The sequence below is a fragment of the Hippopotamus amphibius genome, chromosome 14, assembly GCF_030028045.1.
Source record: "Hippopotamus amphibius kiboko isolate mHipAmp2 chromosome 14, mHipAmp2.hap2, whole genome shotgun sequence".
Lineage (NCBI taxonomy): Eukaryota > Metazoa > Chordata > Mammalia > Artiodactyla > Hippopotamidae > Hippopotamus > Hippopotamus amphibius.
The window spans coordinates 16,578,262-16,605,839 of NC_080199.1; the positions used below are offsets into that span (position 1 = coordinate 16,578,262).

A 27,578-nucleotide genomic window follows, 5' to 3' on the forward strand; every position below is an offset into this window, starting at 1 on the left:
AGATATAGTTCTTCATTTCTGAGGTGGAGAAATGAGATGAAACAGTGACAGAGGGAACTTAGGTTACATTTTAGATAAATCTGTCATATAGATGTACTTAGATACTAGGACATGCTTTCCTTTTTTTTTTTTTATAAATTTATTTATTTTATTGGCTGTGTTGGATCTTTTTTGCTGTGCGCGGGCTTTCTTTTTAGTTGCGGTGAGTGGGGGCTACTCTTTACTGTGGTGCGCGGGCTCCTTATTGCCGTGGCTTCTCTTGCTGTAGAGCACGGGCTCTAGGTGCGTGGCCTTCAGTAGCTGCAGCACACTGGCTCAGTAGTTGTGGCTCACGGGCTATAAAGCACAGGCTCAGTAGCTGTGGCGCACGGGCTTAGTTGATCCGTGGCATGTGGGATCTTCCTTGAGCAGGGATCGAACCCGTGTCCCCTGCATTGGCAGGTGGAGTCTCAACCACTCTGCCACCTAGGAAGCCCAACTAGGACATGCTTTCTTTAAGAGGTATTTTATGTATTACAAAATTTTATTCTACTTTCAAATGAATACCTGAGAAACACAAAAGTGTATGAAGAAGTAAAAATGCACCTGTAATTTAATGCCCAGAAATAAAGTTTTGATGGGAAGCCTCACCACATACAGCTGGAAGCCTCATCCCATGCATCTCAAGGGGCAAGAACACCAGACCTTCCTTCCCTCCCTCCATCCTTCCATCAACTTCACTCACACCTTGTTCAAGAAAGAATTATAGGCGGCTGCATGACAATGGCTAAATCCCTTAAACCAGACCTCAGTTATCACATCTGTGCAATAAATGAGATACCACCACCTCACCTTTGTTAGAAAGATACCACGTGACCTGAATGTTACTCATCAACCACCTTTCTCACACCATGTACAGTGCTTAGTGCTTTCACACACCTCATCTCTGAGAAGGTACTTTGTAAAATTTCAAACACCATTCAGAATACAGTGTTAAGGTATTGTGAGTTCTTGATTTGTCCTGATGACAATTTCATCTTCTAGAAAGAAGAGGAAGCATAGAGGGGTAACTGGACATAATTCTAAAGAACAAAGAAGTCGGGATAAAGTGACAGTATCAGGTAGACGTTTTCTTTACAAATTAGAAAACAGAAATCACCTACACCTTTCCCTGGAAGATCTTCCTAGACTCAAAATATTCCAAATTTTTTCTCCTCAAACTGTCAAATTTTCAGGATGTTCCTTGACAGCACTTGCACTATAAATGTGCTGAGCACCAATCAGAATGAAATGTAAAGGGTCTGCAAAATGAGCGTGTTCTGTGCTCTGTGAGAATCTGAACCCAGAGTCCAATGTGTGGCGAGTCCAGCCTGAAATTCCTCACTTATGCACATGTCCATGCACCCGTGAGTGCGCACACCCTGCACCCCACCCCCACTGCAGATGCTCAGCAGACCTGCCTCTGACCTGTGATGGTTGTTCAGACCCAGACAGGAAGCTTAGTCTCTGGAGGCTTATAATCAAAAAGAGCACAGAGTGCTTGTTACCAGACCCCTGGTGCCAAATCATGAGGAGTGAATCCTGGAGACAACTTTAATCACAACTCCCTGCAGCAGGCTCACCTATTTTGCTCTTTCAGTGATGGCAGCGGCCTCGGGCTCGCCCAGTTGTTGCACCATCCTGTAAAACAGGCTGTTTCTATCTCGCAGCAACTTACACGGTCGTCTATATTCTTTTAGTCTCCCTGAATCCCAAACCTGTTAATAAGAAAGAAACTCATTAGCACACAGTTTCCCAGTAACATATTATAACTCAGACAATATTTTGTAAAGGGACAGGAGGGGAAGAATAGAGAAAATCTATTTGGGTGGCAGGCCTCGCTGGTGTTTAAATGGTTTGAATACCTTGTTTTACTAGGCAAGCAATGGCCTAACCCGACGTTTTATTATTATAATGTTATAGGAAAGGAAGAAAATGTAAGTTGTAGAGGATGATTACTGGCCTACAGCAGTCTGTAGCATTTTATATTCTGCCCAGGGCATCTGGGTGGTTATCATTAGTTAGTGTTTTAGTCCTCAGACTCTGAGTTCTGAGGGCTATTTATACAAACATTCAGAATTGGAAAATTTCTTGATTCAAGAAAATCAAACTCAATTTATCTAAAAAGTGGGTTGATGTCTTACAAACCAGATGGCAGTGACCTGACAGCAAATTGTCATGTTGGTTTGACAGAATCTGAGCAATATTTGGGAAAGAAGCAAATGCTTTTAGAATTTCTTTAGAGCCCTGGATTATGTCAGCTGCTAAGAAGGGCAAAATCCCTTGTTGCAGAGGTTAAGATGCTTTTTGAAGTTGGCTTTAGATGGACTTTATTACTCTGAGAGTGAAAGGCTGGCAAAAAGAGCTGCTAAATAGGCAGCTTTAGCAGAATTGCTCTGAACAGAAGAAATCTCTAGAAATCCAATTTTCTCTTTGGATAAGACTTAAGAAGCAAGTAAGAAATCGAGTTTCCAATTCTGATGATCATGACCTGCACAGCACGTGGGGGCAGCCCAATCTGAACTGCCAAGGATTTGAATCTGTTTTCACAAACTATCTTCCTTTGCTTCTTTTTCTCTCTTTATTCACCTGCCTGCCTTTCAGTCCTTTTATTGCACAGATATGTCCACTAATTGAAAATTAAAAGGTGGAGGAAGGAACTCTTACCTCTGCCTTTGTACTTAGTGGCTTTGCTTAATGGTTTTGGAGGGGGAAAAAGGAGTCTGAACAATTAACCCAAACGACATAGCTATAAAAACAGTTCTGGTGCTAAATGGTACTTAGTCCCTTATTTAGGTCATATTTATGTTAGGGAACCATTGACTGAAACTGCCCGTCTTGGCCAGGCGCCATGATAACCACTTATATGAGTTGTCTTGCAAAAAGAGGTCCTGATAAGGGACACTGTGCTGCCATCAAAAACTAACCAAGAGAATTCAGGAGGGGCCAAAAGGAGGGAGGACATGCTAGCCCATAATATGTCTTGTAAAACTAACCTGGAAGAATTCAAGAGGGGCTAAAAGGAGGAAGGAGGAGATGATATGTCCTGCCCTAACCTCCCAGAAGCCTTCATATTAGAATCCATCTTGGCTGAGAGATGTGTGCACCACCAGGAAGACCCTGAGTCAGACCAAAGATGGGCCATGCAAGAGGATTGGCCAGAGACAACCTGGAAACTAACCCCATCACCATAAAACCTGAGACTGCGAGCCACATGGCAGAGCAGTCCTCCTGGGTTCCCTTATCCTACTGCTCTCCACCTGGGTACCCCTTCCCAATAAAGTCTTTTGCTTTGTCAGCATGTGTGTCTCCTTGGACAATTCATTTCTGAGTGTTAGACAAGAGCCCACTCTTGGGCCCTGGAAGGGGTCCCCCTTCGTGCAACATTTCGAGTAAATGTATCTTAAGAGAATACACTGAAACTGTAAGCAGGACACAGGTTATTTCTCCACATCTAGGTATTGCAGCTAATTCCATCCATGGTATTTAATGGGAAACATTTATTAAGTCTCATAAAGGCCATTTTCCTGTTAATCTTTTGTTTACTACTATGAAGCATTGCTAAGGGAGGCTTTCTCAAAAGAGTTTAAGAATAGTTGAATCTGTCACATCCACATAATAATTTAAATGTCCTATAACTTGGCATGCCAATTTAGATGCCCCAAATGTGTATTTTTTCTTAAGCATAGCATGATAGAACATAACCACTCCTCCTGATGTTGAAGAAGAAGAAAAAATGCAATTTTAAAACACATGCCTCCACATACCTACAGTCAATTAATCTATGAAAGAATAGACAAGGATATATAATGGAGAAAAGACAGTCTTTTCAGCAAGTGGTACTGGGAAAGCTGGATAGCTACATGGAAACCAATGAAAAATTAGAACACTCCCTCACACCATGTACAAAAACAAACTCAAAATGGTTTAAAGACTTAAAGACATGACACCATAAATTCCTAGAAGAGAACATAGGGAAAACAATCTCTGACATAAATCATAGCAATATTTTCTTAGGTCAGTCTCCCAAGGCAAAAGAAATAAAAGCCAAAACATAAACCAAAACAAACAAGCAAACAAACAAAACTAAATAAATGGGACCCTATTAAAACTTACAAGCTGGACTTCCCAGGTGGTGCCATGGTTAAGAATCCACCTGCCAATGCAGGGGACACGGGTTCGAGCCCTGCTCTGGGAAGATTCCACATCCGTGGAGCAACTAAGCCCATGAGCCACAATTATTGAGCCCATGTACCGCAACTATTGAAGCCCACGTGCCTAGAGCCCATGCTCTGCAACAAGAGAAGCCACTACAATGAGGAGCCTGCACACCACAATGAAGAGTAGCCCCTGCTCTCAACAACTAGAAAAAGCCCGTGTGCAGCAACGAAGACCCAACGCAGCCAATAAATAAATAAAATAAATAAATTAAAAAAAAAAACTTAAAAGCTTTTGCACAGCAAAGGAAACCACCAACAAAATGAAAAAACAACCTATGGAATGCGAGAAAATATTTACAAATGATGTGACCAACAAGGGATTAATCTCCAAAATATACAAACATCTCATACAACTCCATATTAAAAAACCAATAACCCAATCAAAAAATGGGCAGGAGATCTAAATAGACATTTCTTCAAAGAAGACATACAGATGGCCAACAGGCACATGAAAAGATGATCCACATCACTAATTATGAGAGAAATGCAAATCAAAACTACAATGAGGTATCACCTCATGCTGTCAGAAGGGCCATCATCAAAAAGTTTACAAATAATAAATGCTGGAGAGGATATGGAGAAAAGGGAATCTTTAGTGGGAATGTAAATTGGTGCAGCAAGTATGGAAAATGGTACGGAGGTTCCTTAAAAAACTGAAAATAGAGCTACCATATGAGCCAGCACTCCCACTCCTGGGCATATATCCAGAAAAGATGAAAACTATAATTTGAATAGATACACACACTGCAATATTCATAGTAGCACTATTTACAATAGCCAAGATGTGGCAACCCAAGTGCCCATCAACAGATGACTGATTTCAGAAAATGTGGTATATATATATATACATACATACACACACACAAAATGGAATATTACTCAGCCATAAAAATGATGTAATAGTGCCATTTGCACAAACATGGGTGGAACTAGAGAAAACTTATATTAAGTAAAGTAAGTCAGAGAAAGATAATTATGGTATCATTTATATGTGGAATCTAGAAAATGATACAAATGAATCTATATACAAAACAGAAACAGACTTGCAGACATAGAAAACAGACTTATGGTTACTAAAAGGGAAAGGGAAAGGGTATATAAATTAGGACTATGGGATCAACAGATACAAACTAGATAAGGAAACAGATAAGGAAAAAGGACTTACTGTATAAAACAGGGAACTATATGTCCAATATCTTGTAATAACTATAACTGAAAATATTCTGAAATATATATATTTCAGAATATAAATATATATATATATAACTGAATCACTTTGCTGTACACCTGAAACTAAAACAATATTATAAATCTACTATACTTCAATTAAAAAAAAGGTAACACATGACCAAAACACATTTGAGGAAAACTTAAGTAAATTTTCATTAATTTCTGAATTTATTCAGCAGATATTTATTGCATATTTAACTGCACTAATGGCATTATGCTAGATACTGTGGAAGAGGCAAACACAAGTAAGTCAGGACTTCTGCCTTCAGGGATCCTGTATTGAAAGGAGAAAGAGAAGAAAATCCTCAAGTGTCTAAAATGCAAGAAAAAATGCACCACAAGGAGTTTAGTAACAGAAGAGATGACTTCTGGCCAGAGGTTGTGAGGACAGTCTTCAAGGAGGACAGAGGGCTGTGAACTGGGCCTTGAAGAAAGGAAAGATGTGAATATGTAGAAATGGGGCTGGGTGGGTGGACAGTGCTCATTCCAGACACAGGGAACAACATGGCCAAGAGGGCTGGAGGTAAGCCTGGCAGCTCCTGAAGGGCAGAGTTATGTGGTTTCCTTTGTTTACTTTGCATCTCAGGGCCCTGGCATTATACATGACAGGTAACAAACACATAATACATGCTGGTTGAAAGTTAAATACAAAGGAAACTAAATTCAGGGGATAATTGGGTAACTGCTCAATGGTGTAGTTTGTTAAGACTATAGAGTGAGATCAAGGGGAGAATGAGTCTAGCTGGCATAGGAAAAAGCTAAGGCAGTGGGATACAGGGATGATAGGATGAGGGATGTGGACTTGGAGGACCACATGCCCCAGGTTGATGGCTATGGGCAAGAGGGAGAGTGAGAGGGAAAAAGAGGGAGAGACAAACCAAGGTTGAGGATGGAGGCCTGAAATTCATTTTTGTCAAATATTAGAAAAGAGAAAGAAGAAAAGGGGCAGTCAGAGTGGAGGGGGAGCTGAAAGAGTGGCCAAAGCTCATGTCAGGGGCAACAAGAGCTACACTAGGACGCAGACTAAAAAAAGGCCAGGGATAGTATTTTACCAACTTACCTTTACATTTACTGGTTTGAGCAAAGATTCTAGATATTTCAGAACAAATAAACATAAAGCAACTCTAAATTCTTTTTGTGTACAGAAAAATATGTATAATTTAAAATTTCTGTTTTAACATCCTTTATAAGAAAAGGCTCCTGTAATCTCCCCGTGTCCCCAGTCTTTCCTGTAACCCAAGTTAAACTACAAACTAAACCACATATTCAAGTTGGTGTAATAATAATCCCTCAACCGCAGGATCTCTCCAGGAATGCCAGCCTTGAACTCCTTGTCATTCTCTAGTAGGTTAAGGAAAAATGCATTATATTGGATGAGTCAGTCAGTTACATAAGCTTAATGAAGATGTGTTTGTCAAGGCTGTGTCTCTGCAGATATTCCAGGTAGCTGTCCTAGACATAAAAATTAGATGGACCTGTTGCAAAATAACTTGACCCATTTTCATTGGCAGGACGTCATCAGTGATAGTGGGGTGGCTGCAGGAAGACGTAGGGGGAGGACAGAGTGGAGGAAAAGCCCTGATGATAGGAAAGAGATGCCGGGAACAGCTTTCAATATGGCGACAAGCAATAAGGGGAGATTCCGCTGAGGGACAAGCAGAGCCGAGGGGAGAGCTGAGTGTCAGACGTCTGTTTCTGGCTGCCAGGTGACACAAGGACAGTTACCCAACCTTGGAAGGTGAAGGTCCCTCATTGGTAAAATAGGTGCCTGTGATCTTCTCAGTAACTAGACAATGTGACAAGTGTTAACTCAAAATCCTTTCTTAGGTCATGAAATAATAAATCATTCTTCTCACCCAGGGAATGACGAAGGGTAGGTCATGGTGACCTCCACAGCCACGTTCCCAAAGCTGCTGCTTTTACATATAAGTGCCTCAGTCAGAAAGTATTTCTTCTTCCCAGCTGTGCTTTCTACCTCCATATTAGTTATCTCTCCACCTCCATATTAGTTATCTTTCCCTCTGAAAACCTGAATGAAATCCCTTGGCATGTTTTTGAAGGAGCTTTCTCTTCTCAAATGTTCTAACTGGGGCCATGTAGGCTTATGAAAGACAAGTTCCATGAAGGTGAAAAATAAAATTTAAGTAAAACTCCAGTTAGGTATGAGTTGTTTTTGTGATTTTCAGGTGGGTATACTACAACAGTTTCTAGTTTTGATTTCTCTGAGAAAAACTCTACTAAAAAAAGGTTTGAGTTGAGGAAGAAGGGTAAAGAACATACTCATAAAACCATAATGTTGCATATAAACAGAAGTGGTAGAATCTGAGTTTCTTGGCCCTAGTTATGGTTCTTCGTCATTCATTTCCAAAGAATTCTCTAACTGCAGACAGTGAAAATGTTAAACATATGCAACAAGATTCTTAGAGCAACTGCAGATTTTCATACGCTTCCTTTGTTCACGCTACTAGGGAGAATCCCTAGTTGTTTTGTGGCAACAAAACCAGTAAGGAAGATTAAATTAGCTGTCATTATGACTACATCCTGTTTAATAAAGTTAAAATTGAGAGAACATCTTTGTAAAATAGAATTCTAAGCCTGACACATAAGTGGTGATTAATGAACTCAAACTGGGTAAATCCCTTTGTAGAGCCAACACATAAAGAAAGCTATTTATTAGGTCACAATTGTTTCCCAACTAGACTTTTGTTTCATCTACTTGCAGTAAACAAAACCTTATCCATCCATCTTAGTGCAGACATATTCGACAGTGCAACAAAATGTAATGATCACACCCCACAAATACACCTCACTTGCAATGACAGGACTTTATGCTGACAACACTGTCGGTTGTGCCCTTCATCAGCATCTGTCACTTCCCCAGCCACTCCCACAGGCTGGTCACCCGCCCTCTGGAGCATCAGGCTTTGCAGCAGATTGACTTGTCTTTATGCCCCTAAAGTTTTCAAAACAATCACTTGCTTTCTGAAAAGGAAACAGATACAGGCATCGCTTGGAGATATTGCAGGTTCATTTCCAGAACACCAGAATAAAGTGAATATCGCAATAAAGTGAGTCACGTGAATTTTCTACTTTCTCAGGGAGTATAGAAGTTATGGTTACACTATACTGTAGCCTATCAATTCTGCAATAAAATAGTATTATGTTTGAAAAAACAATGTACAGACCTTAATTTTAAAAACTTATTACTAAAAAATACTAACCATCATCAGAGCTTTTAGCAAGTCATAGTAGTAACATCAAAGATCACTGATCCAGATCACCATAACAAATGTAATGATAGTGAAAAAGTCTGAAATATTGTGAGAATTACCAAATGTGACACAGAGACATGGAGTAAGCAAATAAGCAAATACTATTGGAAAAAATGGTGCCCACAGACTTGCGCGACGCAGGGTTGTAACAAACCTTCAATTTGTGGGGAAAAAAAAAAAGCAGTATCTGGAAATGCAATAAAACAAAGTGTGCCTATATTTCTAAAGCAAGCAAGCAAGAAAATTTCTCCCAAAATCAAAGGTTTGAGAAAGAGCATTATGGAGTTTTTGCTGAATTGAAAGCCAACTGGTAATCAGAAGCTCTACAACAAAATATAAGGTTTACACCTGGGGTGGATGGAGCACACAGGTCAATTTCCCAACTCTGAAGCTAGGAGATGCATGTCTCTTGGGTCCCTTGAAGTCTAATCCTGGCATTCCTACCAGAGTCAGCAACCACAACCAGCTTGGACCAAGATGTAAGCAAACGGCCAAGTTTATATCTCCTGGTGGGAACTCCCCATGACATCACTGATGAACTCTTGGTCAGGGAGCCCTAAACTGAAGGTCTCCCAACATGGAAGTGGGAAGAGCAATGCCATAGTGAACAGCAACGTCCACCACAGAAAACAAGGTTGGTCATCACAAAGATGACTGGCTTCAGAGAGAACCCGTGCATCTCCCTTCTTCCTCCATCTTCCCCATTCACCCAGATGCTCAGGCCCCACACCCAGAAAACAGCATCGACTCCTCACTCTGCCCTCAGATCCCACGTTCAATCCACCACATTCTGCTTGGCCTTTACTTTGTTATCTACCCCAAATCCAACCACCTCACTATTTCCACTGCTAGCACCTTAGTCTAAGCTCCCAACAGTCTAGAGAGAGCACAGTTGTCAGACAGAGTAAACACTGCATTTGGAGAACTGAAAGACCATCATCGTGGTTTTAGCTATAACATAGAGAGGGAGAGCAGAGTAGGACAAAACCAGAAAGGTGAGGAGGGACTGGGTTGTAAATTGCTTTGTAAAACTGTGTTAAGTATTTGTTCAAAGATACTGATCAAGAGGAAAAATGTTGAGGATGTGTAAAATTACCAGGAGAAACTGGTAAGTAGAGCATTAAACAGATGGCCTTATTTTGGTAATGGCAGCAAAGCTGATTGCTTAAGGGGATACAGACATTCACATCTATGGATCAAGTGCTGGGGGATAAGACTTAGAAGTGACCAGCTCACAAGTCTGCCATGTTTTGTCCTTCCTTACTGTTTCCCTAATGGATCATACATTCCAAGGAGACAGTATTTCTTAAAATTAAATAATAAAAGGAAGCTGCTACCATCAATGCTGTAATACACCAAAAGCCAAAAATAAAACCTCAGGGTATATTTAGGAGCAAAAAAATTATTTGAACAGACTACAAACTGAGCTGGAGATCAAGCCATCTTTGTGCTGCTGCCTCTAAAACCAGACAAAGGGCTTGAAACAGGTAAATTTCACAGCATCATTCATTCCTGTGGCAAAAGGATGCCTCTGGGGACAGTATGTGAAATACAATGCTGAGAGTTAAGAACAAAAAAGGGACAGGTAAAAAGTAGAAATAAAAGGTTACTTTTCCAATTAGCATTCAAGAACACAAAATGAGGGACTAAGGATGCCTGATGCTAAACAATGTTTCTGGAACTTAAGAGTCACTGTCCCGAAATCTTAGAATGTCACCTGGTCCCTCACAAAAGTCTGCAGGTGGCGACTGCATCTTACTGTGATGTTCTAGTCCAGATGACTGGCCGCACTGCTTGAAGCCTAGAGCATCCCTTTGGTTGAGAATGCCCCACTCCTGTCATCTGCCTTCCCAGGGCTCACTCCTATACATGTCCAGCTTGAGGGAGTAAGGCTACAGGCACTGCTTCAATCCTGACAGTCTTGTATCTACTCACTGCCCCCACTGAAAATCCCATCTGACAACGCACATGAAGTAGGGCGGGAGGTGATATTTCAGAAACTGCCCAAGAAGTTGAAAGAGACAGTTCCATTGTCTTTGGACATATGGAAGCTTGGGTATTACCACTCATTACTGATTATAACCTATTTAGCATGGACCATCAAAATCACTGGTTAACTCCATCTGTTGCTTCTTAAACATTATGCAGGCTTTCTTTATCTATTTATTTCATCACTAATCGGCATCACTGAATACTGTGGTTTCTCCTGACAATAGTTACCATCCATAAGATGAGTGAAATCAGCTCATTGTCACAGGATACACGTTAACCTTAAAATACCTTGCATTCTTTGGGATTAAATGTAGCCAAAGGTTTTTCCTTTGAGGGATGATTTCCTTATCATTTTATAAAACCACACCCTAACATTTATTGAAACTCAGCAAGCAACAGAGAGAAAGATCAAAGAAAGAAAGAAGATGAAAAAGAGAGAGAAAAGGAATAGAGGAAGAAAGGAAGGACATAAAGCAAAAGAAGGAAATATTAAATTACTAAGGAAGACAGAGCCAATCAAACCTGGCAGGAATATACTAGACAGATATCAGAAACCAAAGCTTGGATCCTGTTGTGTGTGCCATGCCTAGATTTACTGTTTAAGAGACTTGCTATTTGTTTATCTCCAGTCTCTCAGCTGCTGATCTACCTCTCTTTCTACACTCTCATTTGTGATGCAGAGGCTGGGTCTCTGCAAATCACATTTCAAAGGCCCTTTGTGAGGTTCTGCCAGTAGGGGACACTACAGGGAGACTGAAGGTACAGAGCAGAGCTGATGGTCTACCTTGTTTCTGCTACTCCTGCAGCATCAGGAGTATTAGCACATTGGAGAACTAGCCTCATAGTCTTCCCTCACAAACATGACCAGTGATGAGGCAGTGACCTCTCCTTGCAGGATTGAACACTGACTCTTTAGGGCCCCTCCTCTGAGTTCTCAGGTCTGGAGATCTGTCCTAGGACACAGCTGCTGCTTTCTAAAACTATTACCTCATTGTTTTCTTTCATTTTTCTAGCCATCCAATTCGTATGTAACAAATTTCCTATGTTAAATTCTTTCTGTTGAAATACTTTGTTTTTCTCACTAGGTCCCTTCTTCTCATGGACTCCCTTCTGACAGCACATCTTACAAACTTCTCAACAGCTGAGAAATTCTGCAACCTTACCCACAACCTCGTGGCAATTTAAAGGAGAGGCTAAGTTTTTGATTAAGAGAATCCAAAAATGCCGAAACAACTGTGACAACTGTGTTCCACCACTCTGAAATATGAAGCTATTACTTGGATTTCAAATACTTTCATAGTTAGTTATCTTAAAAAATGACAATTCAAATAAACTTTTAACATGGAAATATGAAAGTACTGGATATATCATTTAATAGCACATTCTGAAAGTATAGTTAAGTACTTGAGTTATTATCAGGAATAAGGGGAGAAACTAAGAGAAACAAATTATTGGAGGTTCCTATCAAGTTTTACAAGGAAGGATGAGTTGAAAAATTGGATATAAATGGAAACAACTGAAATGGTGAGGGTCTTACCATTATCCGTTCACTGTCAATAATGGTGCTCAACCTGTGTGTGATGGTTATCACCGTGCACTGGAAAAATTTCTCAAGGATCTTTTTTTGTATTAACTCATCAGTTCTGGAATCAAAGCAGTTGATTTAGTTCAGTAAATGGAGGAAAAGTGGACTTGAGACTTTAAAATACCATGATATTTTTATAGTGTATTAAAAAAAATCAATATTTTAAGACATAATCTTGTTCCTAAAAAACTAAGTATAAAAAGTCTACTTAGAACTTTACTATTTTTCATAAAACAGTGGAAAATAGTCTTCCCTTGAAATTGCTTGAAACTATCCCAAGAGCTGGATTTAGGAATCTAGTTCTCTTAGGATGCCTCATAACAACATTAACACTATATAACATTTGGTTTCTTCCTTTGTTTTCTGGAATTAACATTATCAAGAGATATCTTTGAGACAAAGAGAGCACTTAGAAACTTTTCTCAGCATCACTAAATGTTTTCTATTTACCACATTTAAAATTCAGATACCAGGTTTCATGGACCTCAGCTCCATACCTTGGATCCACATTTGATGTAGCTTTGTCGATAATTAATATCCTGTTTTTCCTGAGAATAGCCCTGGCAAGGCACACTAGTTGTCTCTGTCCAACACTAATGTTCAATCCTGATTCTGCTAATTCAGTATCCATTTTACTAGGAAGACCTTCAATGGCTTCTTTAAGTTGTACCTGTGGATACACAAATAATGACATTTTCCTAAAGAAATTGCTACTGAAGTAAACAAGCCTCTTCGACATTAGAGATTTGAAGTCCTCAGGACTTCTTACATATCTTACATTACAGCCAGGTGATGGGGAGGGCTCCTTCCAATGAGTGTTCACTGAGAAAGATGGTAGAGTCAAGTGAGGACAGAAAGATCTCAGTGTCTCCCAATCCCTGCCAAATGACACCTACAGATTCCCACCCTCCCCAAAGGATTAAAGAATTCTCTCAAAGAATGAGGTTATTTCTCCCAATGTGATTTAAACAGAAAATTTAAAAGGATCTTTATGGTTGTGTCCAGCTTCCCAAAGTACATTTTGCATAGGAGTTAGTACACTAAAAGGAAACTTAAAAAAAAAAAATTACAGGAAGTACAGTTCTCTAAAGATATAATCCTATCAGCACTTTACCCATTTTGTAAGGTCTAAAATTTGAAAAAATACAAATTTAAACAATGTCAAACTGAACCTCATACATTAGTAATCCTGGAGCCTATTCTGGCAATGGTTCTTTCCCAAATTATCTTCACAAAATCATCACCATAAGATTTAAAAAAAAACCCAAAGTTTTAACTGGAGAAGATAATCTGAAACTACATTGGGTGGCAGGGGTCAGTTTAATGAATATTTATTTTGGAGAAATATTATAGAACAAGACTCAAATTCAGGTTATACTTGAAGTTAAAGAATAAATAGTAAATACAGTTTAAATTAAGAGACCAATAGATTAATGAGTGATGGCCAATAAGCAGGGACACATAACAATGTCAAATAACAAAACACCAAGAGTACTTGTGCAGTGCTTTTGTGGGAACCTAAATGCTGGAGCTCTTCTATGGATATGATTCTGAACGGTTCTCCTGATGGAGTCCAGTCCCAAGAAAGGGGAATTCTGAGTTACGATTAAATATGGTATTTGTATTTAGTGTTAGCGTGAAAGGTACACAAAACATGAAGTGCAAGATTTAGATTGCAGGTGACTGATCTTTTTAAAGACTGACATTCTGATTTTGAAGGTAATCTCACACTTGCTCCTTACTGGGATGCATCTCACAGCTAATTTAGTTTTTTACTTTCCTTCAGTTTGTCAGTATCGGCCTCATGAGGAATACGGATTGTGAGGAGAAATGTTTTTCAGAAAATGCTGTTTTCTGAGACTCTGTCTTCATTTATGAATCAGGATAGTTATGAGAATAATACTAATATGGAGGCCCTCTGTAGTGTAATCATATAGTCAAGTTATAATTAAGGATTAGGATGGAAAAAAAAGGACAATAGAGGCAGTAGACAATAATAATTAGGAGTTACAACTGGAGAATCTGAAAACATATTAGATAATAGTGTAATATTACTATTAAATTTCTTGATTGAGATAACTGTGTTATGGTTCATAAGAGAATGTCCTTGTTCTTACAAGGTATATATTTATGTATTTAAAGGTGTACTGCAACTTTTAATAAACATTTCTACACCTTACCACAAAATACAGATTATAGAAGAGAGGAAGCAAATATGAAAAATCTAAGTGAATCTAGGTGAAGGTGTATATGTGTTCATCATACTATTCCTTCCTGTGATTTAAAAGTTTTAAGACAAAAATTTAGAGGCTTGAAGCAAGACAGCCTGGGCATAAGTCCCGCCTGGCTCTCCCAGTTGGGCAACTTCCGGAACTTACTGTATCTTAGCTTCCTAAACTCTAAATAAGACTATAATATTGTAATAGTAAAGGTGTCTACCTCCTAACAACATCAGAGTATAAAGTCACTATGTGTAGAATTTAAAACAGTGCTGGACACAAACAGATCAACAGATACTGCCCATTATGAATAATGCTGTCAGCTGGCCCCTCTTCACGTTCAGCTTTATTTTTCTCCTTTGCGAGTATCGGCACTGAGGCTTTGTTACACATGCATTGTTTTGTTTTCCATCTTCTCCACCAGAATTTAAGCTCCAAAAGTGTAGAAACTGTGTCTCTTTTGATAACTGTGATAGCCCCAGAATTTGCAACACTGCTTGTCTAAAAAGTTTTCAATAGACATTTGTTGACTGTGTGAAAGCATAAATGAATCTCATCTTATGATATATCTGTTCCTATAAATTAGAAAATAAATCCATATAGATAGATACTTTATACATAACACTATTTTCTTATTAAATGTAAGTGTAAACAGAATATATTCTTATAACAACTAGCTGGATAAAAAATATCGTAACATTACTCTTTAAACTGTGGAAAGCACTGAAAATTATAATTTAAGGAAAATGGAGCAAGTAATACTATTCAAAACTATACATCTCAGTAGAGAATACTTCAGGTCATTTTTGAGCTGGGAAAATAATAAACTACAGCAAAACTGAAAAATAATAAACTGAACTTATAAGACAGCTTATTTCTATCATCATAAACATTTAAAAAGTAACCTACTGTGTGTGCTGTATATAACAGGTCTCAGCACCCCTCACAGGAGGTCAACATAGATGTCAGATTGTTTCCACATTTTGTGGAACTTTTTACTTTTCAAAAAGAAAGGTTGGTGTGGGCTGGAAAGAGACACTGAAATGCATTCAACAGGTGGGGAATAGCTTTTACTAGAGCAGTAAAGGAAGTAAAGGGAGAGCCTGTTCACCTAAATACAAGGCACAGGGAAACGGAAATGTGACCTGTCGCCAAAAGAACACGAGACTGAATCACGTGGTTTCTGATGCACAGGCTACTGACGCCTAGATTTCTGTATCTTGGTTTCCTGTATGAGGAGACATACTTGTGTCCTAATAGAGACACTAACAACATCGAACACTTAACTTGGTGATTTCTTCCCAATTTTGACATGACATACCATACCCTTTATTCCACATCCCAGTATCTAAGCTGTTTTGCTTTTGAACAGAAGCAACACTCCACTGACTCATTGCCAGAGTTTTATCTACTGTGATCTTTTAACCTTTGAGTGATAAAGTGCTTCACCTTCAGTCACTACTTATACTTGTAAAGCTGCCCTTTCTTTTTAGCACTCCAATCAGCACTAATTTCTAATGAACTTTCTTCAGTTTACAGTAAATTGGCTGCTTCTCAGTATATGCAAAACATATTTTCAGCATATTTTGAAAAATAACCACGACGAGATGGGCAGCATTCTTAGAACTCTCACTTGTGAATGTCCATCTCCACCAAGGAGGAGGCAGAACTAAGAGTGCTTTAAAAAATAAAAAAAAAAAGCACCTTTTACTTTTAATGGACAGTCATAAAGAGGAAAACATAGTGGTTCCCTCCTACTCACTCTCGAGCTAACGCTACACATTTGGGGTCACGTGACCAATTTGGCATCATTTATAAACCAATGACTGGGGTTTTTAGTTCACCTAAAAACTGACCTCATTGCTTTAGTGATACTTCTTAGACTGAGAAATCATCCCATCATTCTGTTTCTCTAGGAATTGTTTCTTTATGACATTTGTATATTTTTCAATGAAAAATTTGGTAGGTTGTCTTTTAAAAGAAATCTTAAAGAAACAATTCCTAGAGAAACACAATGATGGGATGATTTCTCACTAAGAGATATCACTACAGTAACAGGGTCAATTCCAGAAGCAATACATGAAAACCACATACTTCAGTTTGTGAAATAAACTCATGTTTATTTCTTTTCACAGAAATTTCCAAATATAGTTTAAATGAAGATGGATCTTAGTATCATCTACCACTTCCACAATCTCATGATTTTTAGAAATCAGAGGCTACTAATTTATTTCAATTTTGGTTCCTACACACGAATTAAGCACATGTTTGGGCCAAGTTCTAAGGTAGTTTTTAACAGGATTTGACTCCCAAATCAACATTTCCTCTCTGTCCGTGGAACAACGTGTTCTAAAATTCTAGAGTAATTTTACTACCTGAGAATCTGTGAAAAGAGATCTCCAACTCAGAAACAAATAGAACAATAATTTACCAGCATTTCCAGTTTTTTTTAAGATGTCACAATTTCACCATTAAATCTGTTTTATGAGCAGTGGATCAGCCTTCTTGCTTTACATTTTATGGCTAATGGTTTTCCCCACCTCTTCTCTCCTAGAATTTCAGTGTAGACAGACTCACAAACTTAAATGAAATCAGCGGTCCATTACTTTTCAAGTAGAAGAAGGTGAAGCAATTGGCTCGATTTAGGAAAATAAAATCCCCAAAGTTGCTGGAGAGTGGGGTGAGTGTGTAAAGACCAGTGCTAACATGACTTCAGAAACCAGAATCACTGGCAGGAAATTGTCGGGCCTCCAAATCTGCTTGCTCATAGTCAAAGGTCATCTATATATTACAGATTTCAGAGCTGTGCCTAGAAGGATGACCCTAAATGACAAAGACATCAATTCAAAACAATAACGGGAATAGTCACTTGAGAAGGGGGTAAGCTCACATCTTTCTACTCCACCACGTTGTCTCCGTCTCCAGTCACTTGAATTTGTGTAAAAAAAAAGTTTTTAAAAAAATAAGTCATAATTCTCCAAAATGAAGAGATCAAACATTTAGTACCTATTTATTAAGTGCTTACTCCTTAAAAGCAAAAGACTGAGCTAGGTTCTATGAGAAATTAGGAGTCTGTCAATGGTTTGGAAGTCTAGATAGAGTTTCTGCTATCAGTAGAATCAGTTTGCAAAACTAGGGCAAATAAATAAAATGATTTGCATTGAAATATACAAAACAAGAAAAACTTAACAGTCAAAATCTTTTTCATGCAAGGGTGAGGAAATTCAAAGAAGCGGAACAAAGGGAAATGACACAAATAACAGAAATTCCTCTAGAAATGAAGCTATCCATATAAAAACCAAAGCTCCAGGGTTCTGTTACCTGCATTCATGCTGCAGCATTAAAATGACATGATCACCAATAAATAATTATCATTATATTCCAACCATATAATTTACCCTTATAAATACTTTCTTATGAAACTTCATAGCATTTTATTTATATGATCTCACTTATCTTTCTATTAATAAGGAAAAACGACTATTGTCTCCACTTAGTAGATGCTCCCTAAGACCAGAGGAATAAAATGAACACTGCAGAGTAATTATTTCACTAGGTCACTTAGTAGAATCTGCACCTTTAAATATAGCTTAGTGCTCTCCTAAGGACAAGGTAATGTATCTAGTTGCTTTGGGTTCCAGGGAAAGAGCTAAAATGAAAGCACAAGGCATTATCTTATTGGTTTTCATCATCATCAATATATACATTGTAAATTTCACATGTACTGCATTGTCAATATTCTCCTAAGAGGTAAACAAACTCAGTTAAACTGATAAGCTCCCCTTAATTACCTGCAATGTTATGAATGTACATACACATATACTGATTCTAACAAGTTAATTACATTTAACACATTACCTCTTCTAAGGCTGTCCACAGTTCACCATCCGTATGCTCATTAAAGGGATCCAGATTTTTCCTCATTGTTGCAGTGAATAAAACAGGTTCCTAAATGCCACAAAATAGGGAATATCATTACCTTAACCTCTCTTCATTTTGTTTAAAAGCTTACAGAACAGAATTGAAGTACAAAAAAAAAGCAAAATTCACTATAATCATTAATAATAAGGTTGCAAATGCTTGTGTACAAAACAGTATCTCTAAATTAATTTTCCACTGTACAAAGGATAGGCCAAAATATCTTCCAGACCACTGAACACTCACAAAAGAGAGTACTGAAGGGTGTCATCTTAAGAAGAAACTGAAGATGATAAAGGAAGGTTTGATTTCTTAAAAATGTCTTACTGGTAATATCTGCTCAAACAAAAAGATGAGGATACAATTATTGAAGGAACTTTACATCAAGAGAGCTGCATAAATTAACTGTCAATCCTGGTGTGATACTGGGAAATACCAAGAGCATGATTAGTTGAGGTTTGTGCCTGAAAGCAAGATTGTTGAATTTTTTCACGTTTGCATGGAAGAATAAAGGAGGCTATTTTCTCTGTTGGTAAAACAGCCTTCTGGGATAGAGAATCTCTTCACATGTGTGAATGGGAACATCTCCACATGTGCAAAGAGAATATCAACTACTGGGACCTGCAGCACCTCTGTTCATGGAGACATCGCCTCTGATTCTGCATCAGCTGATCCCCACGAGCTCTCACTTGTGCACCAGGAGTACACGCCTCACAGAACATCATTACTAACTGCAAGCCCAGGATAACCTGAAACCCATTGTGATGTGCACAATAACAACATTATTTTAATATAAATAGCTTTTCCTATTCATCTGCTTCAGGAGGAGCCACAAGTAAATTACTCTGGAAACATATGCCTACTTCTGGGCTTCAGGAGAGAATCTGGACATAAGCTCATGTAGGCCATTTAAGTTTTCTTCTGGAAGGCTCTAGTAAGGCAGGCCACAAGAGTATGGGCAGCAGAGAAGGGCCCAATTGGCTCCTTTCAGTGAAGGAGGTAGAACAAGGGGATGCACACAGGTGGGAACAAGAGGGGATCTGACTCTCCCACAAGCGCCCGGGAACTGCTGCAGGGAATCACCAGCCTCCAATCCCGCCTGGCCTGGGGGCTGGACTGTGCCTCCTCACGTCACAAAAGCCTGAGAAGAAAGATGAAGGAGAGAGACATTTCTTTTTCTCCAGTCATAAAAAAGGATAAAGAAGAGAGCTTCCCATGTCTTCTTTCCCTATTGCCTTAGTTTTAAGTCTGGTGAGAAAGAAATGGACGCAGAAGACACACGGTGTGCCAACAAAAAAAGACATATCTCAAAGCAAAATACAAAATTAAAAAGATAAAAGGAGCATTATTTGCACAAAGCTGAGTAAGTGTCTGATATGCCTCCAAGCGTTAAAAGTCACTCTCTCATATAACATTTCAAAATGATCACTGAAAAGTCCCGAGACCGAAATTTAAGGTCTCCCTTAAAACTCTCGAGTTTAGGATCAAAGACTAAACAACCATCTAAACAATGGTCAGAGTTCCTTGTCAGGGGAATAACCATCATTCTACCGCAGATTTTTATAAAAAAATTTTTACTCTTTGTAATTATCAACTCTAAGATTCCAACATGCGGGCAATTTCTCTTCCTTTAGCTGTTTCCATGAGGTTTACACAAACATCGTGGCCAGGAGAGGGGAGGCTGCTCCCCAGTATTCCTCCCTCTCCTCCGACTCTCCTCCACCTTCCCCCCAAGGCTCTAAACCTGGATTCTACTCTGGGTCCCCAAATAAGAGACTCTTCAAGGACTGGTGTCTGAGGAGCTAAAGGGCCTGAAAGAGCCTAGGTTAATGAACCAGCTTTGAGTCCAACTGGGGGAAGTGAGACAAGGTCTCTGCTTAAAACAACAACTGGAACGTTTCACTGCCCATCATGGCTTATGTGACCTGAACGTTTTTCGCTTCAGGTCCCTCTCATAGAGCAAATTCACATCCTGTATGAGGTGTAAGGCTTGAAGTGTCAACCTGGTTTTCAAAGTACACTCTACAGAGGAGTTACCTGAGCTAATCTACAAAAAACAAAAACAAAAAAGCTTTGTTTTTAAATGACAGACCTTTAGTCCTTCCCTGAGTGATGAAAGGGCTCACATGATTAGCACCTTTGCGAACAGTGGTCTCGGTGGTTCAAGCAAGGACCCCATTTAAAGTCTTTTTTCAATCACCTATTTCATAATCAGGGCCTCTTTCTATTGTCACCTCCCTCATCTTCTTCTCTTTAGGAAACTCCCTGAAGAGGATGAAGCTCTCCAAAAACTAGGGGACTAAAGTGAGATCCTTTGCAGAGAGAGGAGTCTCTCACTTCTGAGCCTCTGACAGATGCCTGCAGCTGCTTCACGCTGAGCTTAAACAGAGACCTCAGACATTCTGTAGGCCTTAAGGAGGTTCTGCTAATTATCAAGAAACCACTGGTGATTGTCATAAAAAGAAAAAAAAAACTTAAGTTTAATTACTGCCCATTGCAATAAGAGTCCCCACTTAAGTCTATACTGTCAGTCTTAAAAGGACATATTGGGTAATTACAAGTATTTATTTAGCAGTATTAAATGGAAGAACATAGTTCAGTAAATAGGAGTATTTCTCTGTTATGACATGCCAAATATATATTTCAAAAGGAGTAAAATTTCAATAAAAATTTGAAATAAAAGAATGGTTTATTATAACATTAACTGATTGAAGCTATGTTTTTCTTTAAAGCCAGCAGGCAATTTATGAACAATGTCTATTTTAATATGTCAATGTGTTTTCTGCAGTATTCATTTTGGTTTCTATTCATTTTACGTTCATCACTTGCCAAACTAGAAACCATTGTATTAACTTCAAAAGGTAATAAAAGTCCTCACAGCAGATACATAGCTCAAGAGCAGATAAGGGTCAAATAAATGATCATTTCTTTTTTTTTCTTTTTTTTTCTTGTATCATTTGCCATTTATTGTAGTATAAGTGGCTAATATGTTCTTTATGATATATACATATACAGTACAATGTAAAAATTTCTACTGGTTTATGAGAACATTCTCAGCCTGTATTACTATTTGGGCTATTGAGTTCCATAGTTTTCTACTTGTTGTGTAAAAGATCACTTCATTTTATTTCCCTCAGATTCTTAAAGCTTCAAATGTCTCTTTATTGCAGAGTCCTTATCAAATTTGGTGACTAAACGATCATTTCTGATAGATATTATTACTTACAATACCCACCTCCAAGTAATGAAGTTAGTAAACTAATCTTATAAATAAGTATTGTAAAAATGCTTGAGGCAGAACACTTAAGTGCAGAGATTTATGGTAGAACATACAATCTTCATTGTAAATATACACTAAATTTATTGGCCCACGTATATTTTTTCTGAAGGTTCACAATTAAACCTCATTTAATAACAGTCAGCTGGCACAGTAGACTCAGGGAAACAAATACTGTTTTTCAATGTAATATTTTAAATGGAGCATTAGTTTCAAAACTATTTTTCATCATGGTTCAAAGTTGATACTTTTTAATTTAATCCTTTGTACCGTGTCCAGTAGTAAGTTTTTCCTTTATTACTAGCACATAACAAGTTCATATTAGGCATGTGACCCAAAAATAGCCACTCTGAATCAGAGCATTTAGAGTAGTAAATTGATAATCCCTCAACACAACTGCAAGACTAAACTTCAGTCTTACTGGACCTTCTGTATATGCTGCTGGAACACAAGACTGTCACTATCTTACAAAGAAGCCCCACCCACAAACCTTCTGACACTTAAAAGGACCCAGGGCCAAGACAAAAACCATACAAGTGGTTACAAATGAGGCGGATAAAGCACAATCCGTACCCTAATCATTTCAGTCCTAAACCAGGAAACTGCCCTCTGCTAAAGTATATCAAGAATAGCTACTGGTGTGTTTCCTTGAGTCTTAAAAGCTATGTTCTCATTTCTAATCTGACGATCTTTCTTAAAAGGGCAGCTCATCTCCCGTTTGCAAGAATAAGAGAATCATCTGAAGTCACTTTAAATCTTGGTTTTCTTTTTGTTCTTTTTTTAATCCTGTAGCCTCTGAATGCACCTATCATCATCCATATTTAGAAGAAAAGGACATCGTTCGCCAACAAAGGAAAAAGGATTTAAATCCTGTAAAACCCTCTCTCAGCGGCTCCCAGAGAGCAGTTCCAAGGGATTTAATGACGACTTCAGTGGCAGAAACAATGGGCCAACTGCACTGGGCTAGAACCCAGGTGTGTTTCTTTACTTAGGAACAGTACAGTCACCTCTTCTCTCTTTGAGGTTTGTTCTCAACAAGAAAAAAAGGGAAAGCAAACCACGCAATCAGGGAGAGCTCTTAGAGAGACAGCTCTGGTTCACCTTCTTCAACCTAGTGAAGAAAACTCAAGGAATGAAAATACCAAAAGAGCAGTGGGCTGTTTAAAAAGTACTTAGCTTTTGTTATTTTTAAAAAAATGTATTAAATATAAAAAATGAATCTGTTTAATTATGATAAAGATGATGGCTGTTTATCTGTGCCAATCATTGGGCTGCAATCATAAATATTGAATTTGCATGGAATCCTTCTTTAAGAAAAACATTTTCTTTGTGCCAATAGGATAAGGGGCTCTAGGTGTAGAAAATCATCCAAAGAAGTTTTGAAATCCTTTTTTCCAGATCCTTTCAGACAAGCAAGCTACTCCCTGAATATAACCTCACCTTGGTGTTCTTTCTGGAGAACATACATAACTACTTAAGCTCCTGAGCACAAAGGATGCATACACTTCAGCTACCTGTTCTGTTTAAAGAAATTATCTAGGAAGTACTTTCATTTATTGTTTGTTCCTGAAATTCTGAACACAAATTAAGGAGTACCTTCTTATGCCTACAGTATTTGTTCTTGGAAGTTCCCCGCAGGACTCCAGGACGGATGGTCTGTGTCACCACTCCCCTGCCTCTGGTTCCTATGCAGGTCCTTGCTGCTGTCACATCTCCCCCAATTCTGACCTGCTCATGGTGGGGTCAAGAGTGATAGGGATGAATGTAGGAGAGAGAGAGAGAGAGAGAGAGACGTCCCTGGAAGCCCGCTGCTGCTCCCAGGACCACAGGGAGTCAGGGAAGATGAGGTGGGCCTGGCTCAGCTAAGAGGGGCAACTCACAGAAGCAGCACCGAGACACTCTTTGCAGAGTCTGTGCTTAGTTTCCTAGGTTCCCTAAATGGGGATGTTGAGACACAAGCAACATGCTTCCTGTTCATTTGGGGGAAGAGGGATGTAAGCTTTCTGCACTTAGACAAGTAAATTCAAGTAACCAAACCACCTCCGCAGCCAGCAAGACATTGTAAAGAGAAAGGACTCTTGGCTGGGGAGGGGTAAGATTTTGAGTATCTTCTCCTGACACTTATCAGCCCATGACTCATAAGTGAATAAACTCATTTCTAAACTGATACTGTTCAAATGAGGGACATAGCTGTAGGAGTAGTATCTTCCAGCTTTTCTCTATACTTCTTCACTTTTGTTATCGTTTGATGAATGAATCCCTTTGAGTGGGATGGTAGAGAAAAATGGGGAAAATATCTGATTAGAACATCATTCAGTTCAACAAACATTTATTGAAAAAAATAAATTTGGAGTCTGATAACTTTAAGTTCTGCTTCTACTACTTATTAGGTATTAGATTCAGGGTACGTTATTAATCTCCCCAGACTCAGTTTCCTTACTGGAAAATGGGGTTAGTCTTGCAGGGCTGCCGTGAGAATCTGGAACAACAATGAAGCTCCTGGCATGATGCTAACATGGACCAGGAGCCCAGTCCAAGAGAGGGACAGTGAAGGGTGGTGTTTGTCAAACTACAGGTGCAAGCAATGGGTCATGAAATCAATTTTGTGCCTCGCAACCATCATGTTGTCTTCTATATGAACTAGAATAGAACTGGTATAATAGAAAATATCAGAGCACAGATCAAGAGCAATATTGTTTTGTGAAATTTTTGTTTCCGTGTGTGTGTGCGCACGTGTGTGTGGTGTGTGCAGGCACATGAAATCATGATACGAAGCAGTGTGGTGGACCACAGTCAATAGCCAGTTGAAGTCACTAGCAGAGTAGTTTGCTGTTCAGGCTCTGGAGTTGGGAATCTCTTTAAATTTGAACCCTGTTAGTATATTTTGGAAATTAATACCTTGTTAGTTGCAAAATTTGTGAATATTTTCTCTCATTCCATAGATTGTCTTTTTGTTTTGTTTATAGTTTCCTTTGCTGTGCAAAAGCTTTTATGTTTAATTAGGTCCCATTTGTTTATTTTTGCTTTTGTTTCCATTACTCTAGGAGATAAATTCAAGAAAATATTGCTGCAATTTATGTCAGAGTGTTCTGCCTATGTTTTCCTTTAGAAGTTTTATAGTATCTTGTCTTACATTTAGATCTTTAATTAATTTCGAGTTTATTTTTGTATATGATATTAGAGAATGTTCTAATTTCTTTCTTTTACATGTAGCTGTCTAGATTTCCCAGCACCATTTATTGAAGAGACTGTCTTTTCTCCATTACATATTCTTGCCTCCTTTGTCTTAGATTAATTAACTTTAAGTGTGTGGGTTTATTTCTGAGTTTTCTATCCTGTTCCATTGTTCTGTGTGTCTGGTTTTTGTGACAGTACCATACTGTTTTCATTACTGTAGCTTTGTAGTATAGTGTGATTCCTCCAGCTCTGTTCTTCTCTCTCAAGATTGTTTTGACTATTTGGGGTCTTTTCTGTTTCTACATGAATTAAATTTTTTTTTGTTCTAGTTCTGTGAAAAATGCCATTGATCATTTGATAGGGATTGCATGAATCTGTAGATTGCCTTGGGTAATGTGGTCATTTTAACAATATTGATTCTTCCAATCCAAGAACACAGTATATCTTTCCAACTGTTTCTGTTGTCTTCAGTTTTTTTCATCAGAGTCTTATAGTTTTGGGACCACAGGTCTTTTGCCTCCTTAGGTAAATTTATTTCTAGGTATTTTTTTTTAATGTGATGGTCAGTGGGACTGTTTCCTTAATTTCTCTGATACTTTGTTTTTAGTGTATATAAATGCAAAAGATTTCTGTATGTACAATAGCTCATACAGATCAGTATCAAAAAAACAAACAACCCAATTAAAAAATGGGCAGAAAACCTACGTAGACATTTCTCCAAAGAAGACATACAGATGGCCAACAGACACATGAAAAGATACTCAACATCACTAATTATTAGAGAAATGCAAATCAAAACTACAATGAGGTATAACCTCACACTGGTTAGAATGGCAATTAAAAAGTCTATAAATACTAAATGCTGGAAAGGGTGTGGAGAAAATGGTGCCCTCCTACACTGTTCGTGGGAATGTAAACTGATGCAGCTATTGTGGAAAACAGTATGGAGGTTCCTTAAAAAGCTGAAAATAGGGTTACCATATGATCCAGCAATCCCATTCCTGGGCATATATCCGCAAAAGGTGAAAACTCTACTTCAAAAAGATACATGCACCCCAATGCTCACAGGAGCATTGCTTACAATAGCCAGGACATAGAAGCAACCTAAACAGCCATGGACAGAAGAATGGATAAAGAAGATGTGGTACATGTGCATGTGCACACACATGCACACACACACACAAACACACACAATGGACTATTACTCAGACATAAAAAAAATGAAATAATGTCACTTGCAGCAATGTGGGTGGACCTAGATATTATCATACTAAGTGAAGTAAGTCAGGCAGAGAAAGACAAATATCATAAGATCACTTACATGTGGAATCTAAAGAAATGATAGTCAAATGAGATCACTTTTGTGGAATCTAAAAAATGATAGAAATGAATTTATTCACGAAACAGAAATAAACTCACGAAACAACGAAAACAGGGGAAGGGAGGGATAAGTTAGGAATCTATAATTAATAGATGCATACTACTATATATAAAATAAAGATCTATGATATAGCACAGGGAACTATATGCAATATCTTGCACTAATCTATAATGAAAAGCATTTGAAAAAGAATATACATATATATATAAATAAAACTGAATTACTTTGCCATACACCTGAAACACCCTAAATCAACCATATTTCAATTAAAATAACAGACACACACACAAAAAACTTGAATCCTGGCTCTGCCCCTTATTTGGTAAAAGGGATAAGCTCCTAGTGCCTTGTTTTTTTAATCTGTCAGGTAAGGATAATGACAGAATTGTGAGCATTAAGTAGGGAATGGTAGGAAAAGAAGCTAAAATGTGTTAAGAATTCCACAAATATTATGAATTATTATTAATACCTGTTAATTTGTCAAGGCCTACAGCAAGCACTAGAGCAACAGAAATGAGAGACACAGGCCCTGGCCTCAAGGAGAGGAAGAAAATAGTCGAGAATGTGGGGAGGGCTGAGAAAAATGCCAGAGGTTTTTGTGAGGGACTGGGTACAGGGCAGTGGTCAGAAAAGAAGCTGGTGGGAAGAGAGCCAGAAATCAAAAGAAAACAAAAGTGATGTTTTCTCCTCTTGTTCTTGGTAGGAAACGTTAGACATTTCTGTGTTATACATTTTCCTCAAGATTCCTACTGTGTACTTTTTTTTTCTTTACTCTTTAAGTTTATATAAACAATTTGGTTTCTATTACACACAATAAATATAAAGAAAATCACCCAGACCACAAACACATAAATAGAAATTAAAGAGCAAAGTTGTTCCAGAATGTGCTACTCTTTTTACTTAAATAGAAATAATATCTGAAAGGCCAGTGCCCTGATCTTGAAGAATAATGATAGTAACTAGTGTTTCCAAGAACCAGGCATGAGCACAAACATTTTCTTACCCAGTTACATCTTCACAACAAATCTGTGCAGCAGTAATTCCTAGACCTGGTTTAAGGATGAGGACACTGACGCTTGGAAGCTGAGTGATGCCATCAAGTCCCCACGGTCACGTGAGGCAGAGTCAGAAAAAATGTGGGTCATGTTGACACTCAGTGTATACTCTTAAACATTCTATCCCTGGCGGCCTCCTCAATGACTTCCTGGTAACTTTACACATTGCAGGGCCTCTCCAGATTCTCTCTCTTTAACCAACCAACATGGTACCTTGAAGACAAAGGCATTTAA

At 38.4% G+C, this 27,578-nt stretch overlaps 1 protein-coding gene across 1 annotated transcript in view; it reads right to left on the reverse strand.

Moving 5' to 3' along the window:
* Window positions 1-1,601: 1,601 nt before the first annotated feature.
* Window positions 1,602-27,578, reverse strand: part of LOC130835707 (ATP-binding cassette sub-family C member 4-like) — a 159,268-nt gene continuing 133,291 nt past the window's right edge. Inside the window, exons 27-30 of the mRNA XM_057707455.1 lie at window positions 18,395-18,484; window positions 12,815-12,987; window positions 12,270-12,375; window positions 1,602-1,736 (exon numbers count right to left, since the gene is read on the reverse strand). Of these exons, the coding sequence (XP_057563438.1) occupies window positions 1,602-1,736; window positions 12,270-12,375; window positions 12,815-12,987; window positions 18,395-18,484 (504 nt within the window). The remainder of the gene's footprint in view (window positions 1,737-12,269; window positions 12,376-12,814; window positions 12,988-18,394; window positions 18,485-27,578) is intronic.